This window comes from Phocoena phocoena, chromosome 1 (assembly GCF_963924675.1).
Source record: "Phocoena phocoena chromosome 1, mPhoPho1.1, whole genome shotgun sequence".
NCBI lineage: Eukaryota > Metazoa > Chordata > Mammalia > Artiodactyla > Phocoenidae > Phocoena > Phocoena phocoena.
In genome coordinates this window covers 50,883,866-50,898,947 of record NC_089219.1, presented here as the reverse complement: position 1 = coordinate 50,898,947, position 15,082 = coordinate 50,883,866, and the positions used below count along the sequence as shown (strand labels likewise).

At 44.1% G+C, this 15,082-nt stretch overlaps 1 protein-coding gene across 2 annotated transcripts in view; it reads left to right on the top strand.

The window, feature by feature from the left end:
* CYP2J2 (cytochrome P450 family 2 subfamily J member 2) overlaps positions 1–13,302 on the top strand; it is a 31,463-nt gene extending 18,161 nt beyond the window's left edge. Inside the window, exons 6-9 of one of the 2 annotated variants that reach the window (XM_065876675.1) lie at positions 1,176–1,317; positions 4,270–4,457; positions 7,500–7,638; positions 12,814–13,302. In XM_065876675.1, coding sequence (XP_065732747.1) covers positions 1,176–1,317; positions 4,270–4,457; positions 7,500–7,638; positions 12,814–12,992 — 648 coding nt within the window. In that variant the 3' untranslated portion in view covers positions 12,993–13,302. The remainder of the gene's footprint in view (positions 1–1,175; positions 1,318–4,269; positions 4,458–7,499; positions 7,639–12,813) is intronic. The other variant, XM_065876734.1, reaches the window with a different exon arrangement.
* Positions 13,303–15,082: the final 1,780 nt, after the last annotated feature.

Sequence of the window (15,082 nt, the reverse complement as noted above, 5' to 3'; positions counted from 1 at the left end):
AGAAATAAAGATAGAGGTTTAACAGTATTTGGCTTAAGGGCTTTGGAAAGCCCAAATACTGCCTTCTCATGATCTAGTTTCTGTCCTCGGCATATATCTGAGGGAGATACATACAAAAGGAAGAATAAGTGCTGTTTCATCATTAGTCAGACCGGTGCCCAGTTACCTACCCCTTCCCCCAGCTCCCAGTGCAGAGCACAAGTGAATCTGTGTCAGTTGCCAGAGATTAGCCTCAAATGGGACGGACATTCGCCTTCCTCCCTCATCACCATGTCATCTGCTTTTTAATATTACTACAGGAAAAAAGCAAAATGGGATGTATATCCTTTACCATAGTAACACCTCTGGTTAGCACACATCACTGCGTCTGTGTCATTATCTTTGACTCATCAGATTACTCATTCATTCTCCTAGAGTTGGCAGAAATGTGGATTTCTTTCCAACTCCACTCTTGTTTCACCTGATTGGCATAACATTAATAGAAGCATTGATTACTCCCCAGAGGGGGAGACGTCACTTGCTATATGGTGTGCAGGTGTGGGACCACAGAGGGAGGAATGTTGATGCATTGAAGCTTCTGGAGGAACGTGGCAAAGCTGCTGGAATGCCATGAGGAATGGCTGTTGGAACCAGAGAAGTTTAACCTAAAAAGGAAAAGATTAACAGGGAGATATGAGAATTATTGTATTAGAGAAATTCAGTTATTCTTTCTGGTATTAGTACAAACATTTGTTGAGAATTTGCTATGTGTCCTTTCCATCTCGCATAATTCATAATGCCATCTTAAGGGGTGAGTATTGTTATTTCTATTTTGTGAAATAGGATATAAGCACAGAAAGGTTTATTCACTTGCTCAAGTCATACAGATAGTGAATGGTGTGGCTAATATTGGAACCCAAGGCTGCTTTTCCAGTGTAATGCTAGATTCTCCCAAATTATGGGTGTAAAAAAATTAGTTGTGTTGTTTCATCCACCAAAGCTAATAAAAGCTTCCAGCACTTGGGGCAGGAGGACTCTAGTGATGTTGCAGTAATAAGCCTCTGCCTCCTGAGATGACCAAAGGGGAAGTCATTTCTCCTGGGCTCTCTCCTTCCACGTTTTCTCTTGGATGAGGGCCCCTGTGTTGTGGCAACTAAGAACCATCTGAATAAACCAATAATCATTGTGCTTTCTAGCATAAGGGCAGTGCTACTTCAAGTTTCCACGAAGAAAACCTCATCTACAGCACCCTGGACCTCTTCTTTGCTGGAACGGAGACAACTTCGACCACCCTGCGCTGGGGTCTGCTCTACATGGCCCTCTACCCCGAAATCCAAGGTGAGCATGTCAGTGGATGGGCCTGGGCCAGGTCAGAATGGTGTGCCCTGGAACACACTGTCCCAAGGTGGGAACAGAAGATAGCACGGTAGGATGGAGAGATAGGTAGGACAGTTACCGGGCCAGGTGGACTTGAGAATGGGAACCTTCTTTGGTTTTTCTGTGAGGATTGTGATGGGTCCATGTAACACAACTATAACAGAGAGTCCCAGCCCTCAGGAAACTCCCAGTCCAGTGGGGAAAACAGTGAAGTCCACTGACATTGTGGTGAGTTCCAGGAAAGAGTTCCATTCCACTCACGTATGAAATCTGGTCGCAGCCTTCCCTCCTTTGAAGTAATGTCTTCCGTTGCCCTGTGGACAATGCTCATACTCCTTAATCTGGTATATCATGCCCTCTGCTGGGCCTCTTTCTGCCCGTCCAGCCTCGACTCTACCCACCCTGCATGGGGGCATCATTAAGTCATATGTCACTTAATTTCACTGTCCTTATTTGTACCTCTGGGCCGTCACACCTGCTCTTCCCTAGAAGGATAATACCAAAATGTATTTCCCTAATTTCTCTGCACGGTAAACTCCTAGCTATGCTTGAAGAGTTTACTCAACCACAGCCCCTCTAAGATGTTTCCCCACACTTCTGGGAAAATACAAGCATCCTTTAGAGGTTGCCTAACTGCACCTCCATTACTTTGCTTACCACACATTATTTATATATCTTCCCCACAGACTGTAATCCTTTTGACGACAGTGACTGTTACAATCATTTTTCCTTTTCTAGGCCCCAGAACAGTTTAAGCACATGAAGGATAAAAACTGTTGGGATACAGTTCTGCAAACTGTGGGTAAAAGTTTATTAACAGGACATAAAGTCAATTTAGTAGATCGAAACTAACTTTTTTCCCTAAATTAAAAAAAATAGATTAGGGAAATCAGAGTGCTTTCTGTGTATTAAGGATAAGGCTTTTTTTGTGAAACTTTCTTTCCTTATACATATGAATAAATGTTTATTTTATATGTGTGTAGATTTATGTTTATGTGTCCTGAGTCATGCACTTAAAAAATGTGCTTGTAACTGTGAATTACAGGGTTTTCTTTAAATTTATTTATAAATTCTCCATGTTTTTATTTATCAGATACTTTTTTTTCATAAATTTTATTTATTTATTTATTTTTGGCTGCATTGGGTCTTCTTTGCTGTGCGCGGGCTTTCTCTAGTTGCGGCAAGCGGGGGCTACTCTTCGTTGCGGTGCTCAGGCTTCTTGTTGCTGTGGCTTCTGTTGTTGCGGAGCACGGGCTCTAGGCACGCGGGGTTCAGTAGTTGTGGTGCGTGGGCTCAATAGTTGTGGCTTGCGGGCTCTAGAGCACAGGCTCAGTAGTTGTGGTGCATGGGCTTAGTTGCTCCGTGGCATGTGGGATCTTCCCGGATCAGGGATTGAACCCGTGTCTCCTGCATTGGCAGGTGGATTTTTAACCACTGCACCACCAAGGAAGTCCTTTTTAAATTTAAAAGCCACCTAGTTAGCGTGTTGATATAGTTTCCCTATTAGAGGCTCCAAAATAACAGTGGCTTAAAATGGCATAAAAAAGTAGATGCAACCCAAGTTACTATCAATGGATGAATGGATAGGCAAAATGTGGAATGCAAGGGAATATTAATCAGCCTTAAAAAGAAAACATTCTGGGCTTCCCTGGTGGCGCAGTGGTTGAGAGTCCGCCTGCCGATGCAGGGGACACGGGTTCGTGCCCCTGTCCGGGAAGATCCCACATGCCGCGGAGCGGCTAGGCCCATGAGCCATGGCTGCTGAGCCTGCGCGTCTGGAGCCTGTGCTCCGCAACGGGAGAGGCCACAACAGTGAGAGGCCCGCGTACAGCAAAAAAAAAAAAAAAAAAGTAGAAAACATTCTGACACATGCTACGACATGGATGAACCTTGAAGACATTATGCTAAACTAAGTAATCCAGTCAAAAAAGGCATATTCTGTGTGATTCTAGTCATATAATGTATCTAGAGTGGTTGAATTCATAGAAAGCAAAAGTAAAATGGTGGTTGTCAGAGCCTGGGGAAAGTGCAAAATGGCATCCTCTTCAATGGATGTAGAGTTTCAGTTTAGCAAGATAAAAGTTTCTGGAGATTGGTCGCACAATAATGTGAATAAACGGCACACTTAAAATGATTAAGATAGTAAATTATATATTATGTTTATTTTACCACAACGTTCAAAGTTTTTAAATATTCAGTTAAAAAAAAAAGGAGTTTTATTTTTCTTTCAAATGAGAAACTCTAAGCTGGACTCTGCAGAACCCTTTTGGGGTCAAGCTCTTCCATTGTGTTGCTCTGCTGTATCTAGAATGGTGCCCTTGTTGGCACTCTCAAAGATGGCTCACCTCTAAGGTTGTCTTTCTACCAGTAGGAAGGGAAGAAGGAGGAGGAATCACACACCCTTCCTTTAAGGGCCTCTTCCAAGTATTAAACATCCCCTCTACTTACATTCTATTGGTCAGAGCTTAGTCACAGGGTAATCTGGGAAATGTAGTCTTTAGCTGTGCAACCAGGTATCCAGCTAAAATATCTATTTTTGTAGAAAAAGAAGAAAACAGATATTGGGACACAATTAATGCGTTTTTTTTTTTTCATTTGTTGGTTGCTTCCCTAAATCAGTTCGTGTAAATCTCAAAACATCCTAAAGCGGAAGTGGATTTATCCTAACGAATAAGAAGAGCAAACTGAGGCTCAAATGATTTCAGTAAAGTGCAGCAGGAATGTTGTAGAGCTAGAGTTTGCCACCAGATTTGTCTCACACCAGGGCCCGCTTTCCACTCACATACCTCCCTGAGGAGCTAGTCTAGAGAGCCTACGATAACTTTAGCCATTTTGAGCCTGGTTATTCCATTCCTTAACTTAACGAGGCTCAAAGAAAGTTATGGAATAATAGAACCTCCTCTGCTTTTCCAGAAAAAGTCCAAGCTGAGATCGACAGGGTGCTTGGCCAATCACAGCAGCTGAGCACGGCAGCTCGAGAGTCCATGCCCTACACCAACGCTGTCATCCACGAGGTGCAGAGAATGGGAAACATCATCCCCATGAATGTGCCCAGAGAGGTGACAGTGGACACCACCCTGGGTGGATACCACCTGCCCAAGGTAATTAGGGGCTCATTCACAGCCTCAGATCTCCAAGTTCATATTTGTAAATGGTGGGAATCTCAACTGGAAAAGTAACATGTGTTCTTGTCCTAGAGAATCACTTAAATAGGGAGAGAGATATATTATGCCAGATGAAATACTAGTTTTGTTCCCTGGGTATGATCTTAGAAAATTAGTTCAACTGGATGTTAATAGGAGTTATGGAGGGGAAGGGGGATTCCTAGGTCAACTGTGTTTAGGCAAAGCCTGGCTTTTCTTTGCTGTGAGATTTCTTACTACGTGACATACATTATGAATATTTCTGGGGATACAGCAAGAAGCAATTCTCAGTCAGACTTCGCCATGTGGTCCATTTCTTTGCCTTGGGAGAGCTTCTTACAGGATAGGGACCTGCCAGACTTACTTTAGAAAATTCTGCTTCATAATCCTGGGTTATAGAATTTTGAAATATGAAGGGACATTTGAGACCCCCTGGGCCAACATCACATTGATGCTGGTGTTTCTAACATAATATCCCCGCTGGTATTTTTCCAGCTTTGACTTACAGCCCCTTAATGGGATTGTCTCACAAGGGGAAGCAATACAATTGTGAGCAGTATTAAATATCAGAAAAGGAGAGAAAGGAACCAATGCTTTTTAAATAGGATTATGTTCCATGGACTATGTAGGTTATTTAAAATGTCTTAGTCAGTCCTCAGAATAATTCTGTTATCCTCATTTTATAAATTTGGAAGCCGAGGCTCAAGGAGTAATTAATCTTGCATAAGATCTCTCAGCTACAGCGACAAGAGTTGGGCTCCAGGAACGGAAGTGTTCTGATTCCCAGGCTCATCTTTTTTGTACTACACCATGTTCTCTCCACAGGAGTTGCTTCACTTTGACTTTAAAAGAGTCTCCCTGAAATATTCCTCAGTGGGTCCCTGTTAAATTCCCGGTCCTCACAAAGGAAATTCTGCTCTCACTCTGCCCACCACTCTTAGGATCTCAGCAGGCAGCTCTCCTATGCCCCCTAGTGTCCTCTCTGCACACTGCACATTTGCAGTTCTTTCGTTTCTCCACCTTGGTGGGCCTCTGTGGATCCATTAGATCCAGCTTGTCTAAGTTGCTCTGTTTGTTGTACCTGGGGATGATCTCAAGGCAAAGCCAGAGGAGCTTCCGCATTGGACACCCCTTAGTCACCATCCCTGCAGAGCCAGGAAAAGCAGCTATTCCTGCAGCGATTGCATTTACTATTTTCTTGCTGATTGATCATCTTGTGGGTGAAGGCTGAGGTAAATTATCTCACAGGTGATCTTTGCATTTTTACAGCAATTCATTTAACTCCAGAGAATCATCCCAGCTCAACAGACTTGTTCTAACATTGATTTTTAATATTGACTGGAATTATCATCCTGGGAACTGTGAGATCCCATTGACTATACATTGTAGAGGCTAGGAGCCATAACTCTGATGTCAAACGTCCTAATTCAAATCATTGTTCTACTTCCTCCCACCCTGTGACTTTGGGCATCTTATTCAACCTCTCAGAGCTTCAAATTCTTTATCCGTAAAAGTGCATTTAAATCCACCTCACAGGTGAACATGTCATGAGATCATGCATGTATACTATTTAACCTTGTGCCGACTATAGAAAGTGCTCAAAATAGCAGTTATTATTCTTTATTAATTCATCAGATGTTCATTAAGCACCTAAAATGTTTAGGGCTCAGAGGAAAATAATCATGCAAGTTTATAAGTACAAACCATGGTAACCGCCCAAAGGAAAAAACTCACTGGCTTTTAGAAAGACACAAGTTAGCTGCAATGAGGAATGGGAGCAAGTGCAGGCAGAGAAGACTTCCCAGAGGAAGTGAGGTTTGAGCTGAGGATTAAAGGATGATTAAGAGGGCTTCCCTGGTGGTACAGTGGTTGAGAGTCCGCCTGCTGATGCAGGGGACACGGGTTCATGGCCCAGTCCGGGAAGATCCCACATGCCGGGGAGCGGCTGGGCCCGTGAGCCATGGCCGCTGAGCCTGCGCGTCCGGAGTCTGTGCTCCGCAACGGGAGAGGCCGGAACAGTGAGAGGCCCGTGTACCGCAAAAAAAAAAAAAGGATGATTAAGAGTCAACTCGATGACAGAGTGGGGAGGAAGGACATTTCAGGCAATGTGAACAGCGTGTAAAAAGGCACAGAAATGAGTGGGAACATGTGGCATGTTTGAGAAACTGAAGGAAGCTTGATATAGTGGGAGTGCAGGCAGAAGGAGGGTTGCTCAGACAAGGAGCAGGTGATGTGTCCTTAATCTAAGAGTGATGGGAGCTATTGAAGAGTATCTATCAGGTTCCAGGTGTGGTGGGTGGACGGGTGTAGAATGATTAAATCATGTTCAAAGCTAACTCTGCTTTCAGCATGTGGAGCACATTGAAGGGGAAGAGAGGAAATGGACATAGTTAGGGCTATTATAGGAGTATAAGCAAGCAAGGTGATAGCCTGGACCAGAGGGCAGTGGTGGACATAACACGGAGGTGGCAGAATCAAGAGAAATTTCAAGTACAGTTGACCAGCCTAGCTTAAGGACTGGATGAAGGCAGAATGAGGGAAAGGGAGGCACTAAGGAGGACTCCTGGGTTTCTTGTTATGTATCTGGAAGGATAGTGGTTCCTTTCACTGGGCGACCTCATTCTACTATTAAACTCTCTGTAGAACGGACTAGACATTGGAGGGAAGAGAGTGGGAGATGTCACATTTTTCTCTTATTGATGCATACGTGTTCCCTCCCAAATTATGCCCTGACAAGTCCCTGCAGAGATCCATTCTGCAGTCGAGTAGTCACACTTCCCCATGTAAAATTCCCAGCAGGCAATTCCAGTCCATCATGGTAAGCTGTCCCATGGCAAAGAGCAGGGTCCTAGGGGCTGGGCTCAGAGGGAGCGGACTGGGGAGGCTGAGGGAGTTCAGGGTGCTATCAGCCTTGGTGTGATAGCCGGGGGGACTGCCACCCCTCTGCATATGTGTGTTGTGTGGGTCAAGTCTTACCTGAGTCCTTGCTGCCTTCTCCAGGGGACCATGGTCCTGACCAACCTGACTGCACTGCACAGGGACCCCGCAGAGTGGGCCACCCCCGACGTTTTCAATCCGGAGCATTTTCTGGAGAATGGACAGTTTAAGAAAAGGGAAGCCTTTCTGCCTTTCTCAGTAGGTGAGTAGCAAGAAATAAGAGTGTGGGAACCCAGACTCTCAGCCCTTCCCTACTCTTCTCCCTGGTGTGCTTTGCTTTAGTTGGAATGTCTCCAGGTCCAACAGGAAGAAATAACTCACAACCTAAAAGTTGAGAATGTTTTATTCGGGGCATTACTGAGGACTCTACCCTGGGAAGGCAGCCTCTCAGATAGTTCTTAGGGACTGTTCCAAAAAGATAAGGAAAGAATGAGGATATATAGGAGTTTTTGATGGAAAAAAAAACCATGTAGTCAAACATCAAAAGATTACTGCTAGTCACAAAAAAAAAAAAAACCAGACATCTCAAATTTATGATTTTAGTGCCTTTCTTTTTATGGGAAGATGCAAGAGTTTGGGCTCATTGAAATTATTCCTTTATATGCATCCTAACACTCTAGGGCCAGTATCCTCTTTTTCTCCAGACTGAATTCCACTCAGAGCACACCACTGTGGTCAGCTGCAGTGACTGACGGCTCATGGAGGGCAGCCTTCACTGTTTAACCGGAATGGCAAGCAGCAGTGTTCAGTCCACACCAGATAGTCCACTCCAGCATGACCCACTCTTTATTTTTTTCTTAAAGCATGTTTTTTTTTTGTTTGTTTATTTATTTATTTATTTATGGCTGCACTGGGTCTTTGTTGCTGCACCTGGGCTTTCTCTAGTTGCAGAGAGTGGGGGCTACTCTTCCTTGCGGTGCGCAGGCTTCTCATTGCAGTGGCTTCTCTTGCTGCGGAGCACAGGCTCTAGGCACACGGGCTTCAGTAGTTGTGGCACATGGGCTCAGTAGTTGCGGCTCGCAGGCTCTAGAGCACAGGCTCAGCAGTTGTGGCACACAGGCTTAGTTGCTCTGTGGCATGTGGGATCATCCCAGACCAGGGCTCGAACCCGAGTCCCCTGCATTGGCAGGCGGATTCTTAACCACTGTGCCACCGGGGAAGTCCCAGCATGACTCACTCTTGCTGTTGGTTGCAACTCAGGATTCCCTGGATGGAGCATCACCAGGACTCATGCCCTTAATTCCTGAGTCCTGGCTTGACTCTGATGGAGATTTCAGCTTCACGTTGTGCTGTCCCCCAGAACACTGGAACAAGAGCTCAGACCCTGCCTGTCTCCCAGAGAGAAGGTTGAACACTTGCCTTCTTCTTTACAGAGTTTTAAATGTTCCAAGATCTTTTTAGGGCAACCCATTCACACAGAACTAGAGCCAATTGCTGAGAAGAGGCTTGGGGAGGGGCAAGGAAAAGGGCTACTTGCTTCTCATTATGGGCATCACAAGTGACTCTAAGTGCCACAGGCTTAACTAGATGAGATTCTACTCTATAACAGGTCCCTGAAGAGGTCCTTTTGCTGTTTCAAATTCTAATGACCCTTTAAAAACCTAATTAATACATTTATATGGTATACAACTTGAAATGTACAAAAGAAGATACAGTGAAAACTCTCATGTTTCCAAGCCAGCCAGTTCCAAAAAGGGTGTTTTAATTTATAACAATGTAAAATTAGTAAGAAAAATTTTAGTATATTCCATGTATTGAGTTTGGTATGTTGCAGAGATCAATTCAACTAATTTCCCAATTTCTTAATTTTATAAATATTTCCTGAGCATCTATCATGTGTCAGGCATTCAGCCCTGAGGATATGACAATGAATGAAGTAGAAAAAAATATCTCTTAAGGAGCATGTGTTCTAGTGTACACTTACAAGTTTCAAATTCCTATTATCACCACATTGGAGATAAGCCCTGAGGCTTGGCAGGGCCGTTTAGAGCATCTAAAAAGCTATAAAGCTCACAAGGCAGAGCTAGAACTCAATGTTAACCAGGTTTATCAAACACTAAAGCCTGTGCTCTTCCTAGCAGTGTCTCCTAAAAAAGGTAACTATGCTACAGAGTTGACACTCAGAAATTCATGATAGGTTTCTTATCATTAAATTAAATATAGATTGATTTGCTGAGACAGTGTCATTTTGTTGATCATGCCACCAAAGTAAAGAAAGGGAGGCCCTTGAATTTGAACCCATGTATGCGTGATCCGGAGCCCAGATTTTCCTGCTATCGGACGCTGTCCTGAGTGTATCTGGACTGACTCTGATTAGATCTTCTGTGTCTTTCTTCCTCTGGTTCTATGCCACTTTTCCTCATGTTGGACAAGTCATTTCCTAACATGAAAGCAGACATGAGATATGGGAATACCTTCCAGTCTTCCTGTCTACAAGAGTTCAGATTTCCTATTATAATGCCAAGTTTCACCTGTGTATTTTAAGTATTATAATTATTCTTGACTCACTGTTGTTTTTGCTATTGAGATTTATAACACACCCTTTTAATTACAGGTTTCATTTGCAAGCAAATTATCTCATTTAATCCTTACAGCAACCCAGTTATTAATAGTTAGACAGGCAATCGATCAGTATGCCAGTTCTTAATGTAAGGAAACTAAGAATAAGAGAGAATTGTTTCTTATTCAAGATCACATGCCCAAAGAATTGGCTGAACAGGTCCTAAGACTCAAGTTCCCTCGTTCTCATCTAGTGCTCCTTCCTGAATAATTACAATGTAACTCATTTCCCCACTTAAAGGCCCTTCCATTTTAAGATTCAGCAAGTTCATATTATATGTATCCATTATTACATTGCTGCATAACAAAGGTGGAAAACTCAGTGACTTAAAACAATAAGTGTGTATTATTGCTCAGGAGTCTGCAGTTGAGCTGGGAGCTCAGCTGATCTTAGCTGGCCTCTCTGGCCTTTTTGGGAGGTCAGCAGGCTGAAGGCAGATGTAGGATGACCTCAGCTCAGACAATGGGGCTCTTTTCCAAGTTTCATCCTCCAGCAAGCTAGCCGGGCTGGTGTTCATGTGGAAGAGAAAGACCCCAAGAGGGAGAACAGGAAGCACACAATGCCTCCTAAGGGCCAGGCTGGGAACTGGCAACCATCATTCCCCCCTGCATTCTGTTGCCAGTACAAGTCATAAGGTGAGACCCAGTGCAAGGGGAAGGGAAAATAGCACAATTTTTATGGGAAGAGCTATGAAATCACATTGCAAATGATGGGGGTACAGGGCGAGAGGGGAAATTGGAGCCATTTTTGCAAGCAGTTAGTCTCACTATCTGTCTTTCTGCCTGAGAAGAATGAAATTCTTAGAAGGCAAGCAATTTGGGGATTCCCTCAGCTGTGACAGAATGAGGCCTAGCTAAACAGTTTTCAAGAGATAGAAACCTGAAAGATGCACTGACTTAAGAAGTCAACACCACTGTCTGGCTTTCCCCCGCCACACTCCCGGCTTTGGTGCACAGCTGCTTTGCCTCATTCTTGATCCAGCACTTTCTAAAAACAGCCTCCCTGAAGGGATGGGGTGTGGACAGCTCCTGCCCTTCTCTTGCAAAAGATGATCAGGTGTGGAATTAGGATACGTACACAATCAGGGCAAATGGCAAAGCTATTACTGCAAATTTATATTTTCTTTTCCTCATTTAAGTTTTTCCCAGTTGATCCAACAAAGCAGCAGACAGCTTCATGAAAGGCAAGAGGCTGAGTCCTCATTTTTCAAAAAAAATGTTTAAAAAGTCACTGGATCATAGGAGATAAGGTTAGGAAGAACTTTTCCCAAAAACCCTAGGTCAGTGTTCTCATTTTACTAATGAGATAATTGACCTGGTTAGTTAGTGGAAGCGTCAAGGAGAAGGTCCATGTTTCCCGTGGTCCAGCATGAAGCTTTGAAATCAAGTAGCCCTTGTTTTCATAATTTTAAAAGCAAATTCATATCTCCTGTCTTACTGGTATCCTTGCCCAGCCACATAATGTAGTTAGGAGAGAGATTATCTCATATGTTTGACAAGTTTGACATGTTTAGGTCTGTAAGAATAAAGGGTTTACTCATAGCTCAGAGCTGGTTACTGGCGGAACCTGTACTTTAACCCTGGTTCCTGACACCCTAGGTCCAGTTTTGTCACAATATCTGGATTCTTCTAGGAAAATCTTGGGTATTAACAATACATCTGATCTGGTACTGTTTTAACAGATTTCCTCATTGTACTATTTGTGATGGGTAAAGGGATAAGGATGAGGGGAACAGAGATAAATAGGCACACGCTGGTGGGAAACAGGCACAAAACAATATAAGTATGATATAATTCTGAAGCATATTTCAATTTACTAAACACTTTTGCAGATACTCTCTAATTTTATTTCCTCAACAGCTCATTACAGGCAAGAACAAAATAGAGGCATGCGTATATAAACTATTTCCAGGAAAGTTTCATGACATGGGGAAACACAAAGTAGTAAAAGCAGTGCACAGAATTAGCTACAAAGAGTAATCCCAGTGATGGTGTGCTGGAGAATCCTTACAAGGACCATGAGGAAATATGTCAAAATGTTAACAAGGGTTCTGTCTGGATTATGCGATCTTCTATTTTATTTATACGTTTCACAATTTTTTTTCTTTTTGTAGTGAATATATATTACTTAGGGAGAAAGTAAGTTATTAAAACACCCACAAGAGGGCTGGTAGTAGAGACCAGCATGGGGTGCTGTTACACAAGTCAGGCGAGGAGCGCGTTCATGAGGGGGAGGGCGTGGCGGAAACCCGGAAGACGTGAAGCACAGGTGGGATGAGATGGCATCTGCCCTGCGCAGGTAGCCATGGCAGAGAGGTTTCCAGTCATTAAGGAGGGAAACGTGATAAAGAGAAAAGATGCCTCATACTTGAGAAACCTTGCTCTGATGTTTACTTGCTTATACTTTTCAACAATTTTCTTTTAACAATTGAGAAAAATTACCTAGAATTTTGTTCTTTGTCTGCTTTTGTCATTATTGTTTGCTAATGGATTTTTGAAAGGCCTTAGGCTAGACTTCACTTGCTAGATCAATCCGGGCCTCTGACTTCTTTCATCTACACCTGCGCCTCACCTGTGCCTCACCTATGCCTCATCTGCCTGATTCCTGAAGGCATCGGAGTGTGTGATTGTGGATTTAGCTCGCTGGGCTTTGGTTAACTCAGGTGGCTGCGATCAAATAAGCCGAGTACATAAAGCCCCAGGGCCTAGCAGGCCCTCCGTTTGCTCAGGTTTCACAAGACGTGGTAGGAGGTTTCAGTCCTTGCTGGGCACAGACGCTGCCCGAACAGGTAACTCACCTTATGTTTTTGTCTTTCAGGTAAGCGGATGTGCCTTGGAGAACAGTTGGCGAGAACTGAGTTGTTTATTTTCTTTACTTCCCTTGTGCAAAAATTTACCTTCAGGCCTCCAAACAATGAGAAGCTGAGTCTGAACTTCAGAATGAGTCTGACCATCTCTCCAGTCAGCCACCGCCTCTGTGCCGTTCCTCGGGCATGAAGTTGTCAGGGAGGGAGAGGGGAAGGAAAGCAGGAAGAATGGCCGTGTCCCCCCAAGGCAGGAGCGCCTGCTCAGCAGTGAGGGAACAGCATGCAGTGCCTCTGAGGACAGGTCATAGGAACTGGACTCAGAGGAAACAGGATCCAAACCCCAGCTTTGCCATCTCCAGTGGAGCCTTGAGCAAATCAGGTATGTTGTGAGTGATTTGCCTCTCCAGCCAGGAAATGAAAAGAGAATAGTGATTCCTTCTCTAAAGGAAGAATTGCTGTAAAAACCAGAGTGATTTGGAAACCATAAAGCACATCATAAAAGTCATAGCTGTGATCTGCCTCCTTCCTGCTTCCTTCCTTAAATGGGGACTTGCTTCTGGCCTGTTGAGATGGCCCAGGTCAGAGTGGTGCGAAATGGTGGATAGGAGAAGTCGGGCCCTGGGGCAGCCACAGAGGTCAGCTAGAAAGGCCCTCACACTTGGTAGCACTGGGCAAGCTCATCCTGTTTCTGCCTCCGAATGGCCCCTGGGACGTCAGCAGGGCAGGTAGGATTCCTGATTTATAGGCAGGTTTCTATGGAGAAGAAATTTCTCTGATTTACCTAAGGATACACTCCTTGGCCTTGGACCCCAGAACCAAGAAGAATGTGACCACTTTAACCAAACCTGGAAGGCAGGTTTGGGGGAAAAAATGTGGAAATATTTTCTGCCTTCAAGGTGCCTCCTAACCTTAAATCCCTTCTCAGGCATTATTTATTCCCAAGCCATTTCATACTGGATTTGACAATGTGGTGGGTGTGATCATTTCTCACAAATTGATGTTGGCTTTTGGTTGGCAAGTATTCCCTGCCTAAACACAACAGCTGAGCCTTGGTAGAATATTTTATAGCAGGAACTAGAAATGTCAGAATCCTGCTCAACCCTCCTCCATGTAGTCATTGAGGGGAGAAAATGGCATCAACTGGAAGGCCAGGTACCCCTGATAGTCCATGGGGTTTTGATGCCAACCCCCATGCAGACCAATACAAACAAACCTGGTAAACAGGCCTAACCCATACAGAAGGTCTTTTTTTCTAAGATGGTTAGACTTAAGTAATTTAAATAGGTCAGAGCAAAATGGGCCACAAGGACCTGGGGCTTTTCATTCCTGTTGCTTGGGATTCAGAGAAAAGCCAATTCAGTGAAGACCATTAGAAAGGGAAACGGAGGGACGGAGGAGAGAGAGAATTAGAATGAGGTGGGGTGGGGGAGGGAAGAAGCAAGGCAGGGTGGTGGTCGGAGGGTGGCAGGCAAGAGAGAGACAGAGTCTAGCTGGTGCTCGCCTGAGTCTGACTGAGAGAGCCGAGAGTATGTCTGGATGCAGTGGTAACCTTTCCCAATATGTAGGAGTTAGATTTGATCTTTCCTGCCTGCTAGAAGAACAGAAAGGGAGAACCAAAGCCACCCACCAGAGGGAGGGAGGCCGGCCATTTCTTTGTAACCTCCTGAAAAGTTGCATCTCTAGAAAACAACCCAAATGCTCTTTCTAGAACAAAACCAATCAAACAGAACACCTGAGATCTTGTCTTCCACTTCTTTTTTTCCCTCAGTCAGATCATCCACGTAGAAGACTGAGAAATTGGCCAAAAGACTTTCCATTATGTGCTCAGTCTCCTCAGCTGTTAAATGAAGGGCTTTGTTGAGTGATCTCTGAATTCCATTCCTGGGTTGCTGTTCATTTTCCATGATTCTAAGTGGGCAGGCGTTTACCTACTCCCTGTGGAGTCAACAGAAAACCCCTGGACACTCATCCTGACCTAATAGATGCAATGGGACCCAGAGCCAAGTACAGTGTGACCACAATTAACCAGGAAGCTTGGGGACACATGACTGAGAGTAGTTGAATTTTCTGGCCATGTAAAATGTCTCCTTCTTTCCCCAAAGCTCATTGGAGAAACTCTAAAATATGAATTCTCTTCCTGTCCAAGCATGACACAAAGATTTTGTTTTCTTCCCTTTTGTAACTCTCTTGTTGCTGGTCCATTTTGGAAGCTCCTGCTCCCCTTTCCCTCTTCCTTTGTATCTGTGTCTGACACATAGGAGGCCCCCAATCCACCAGGGC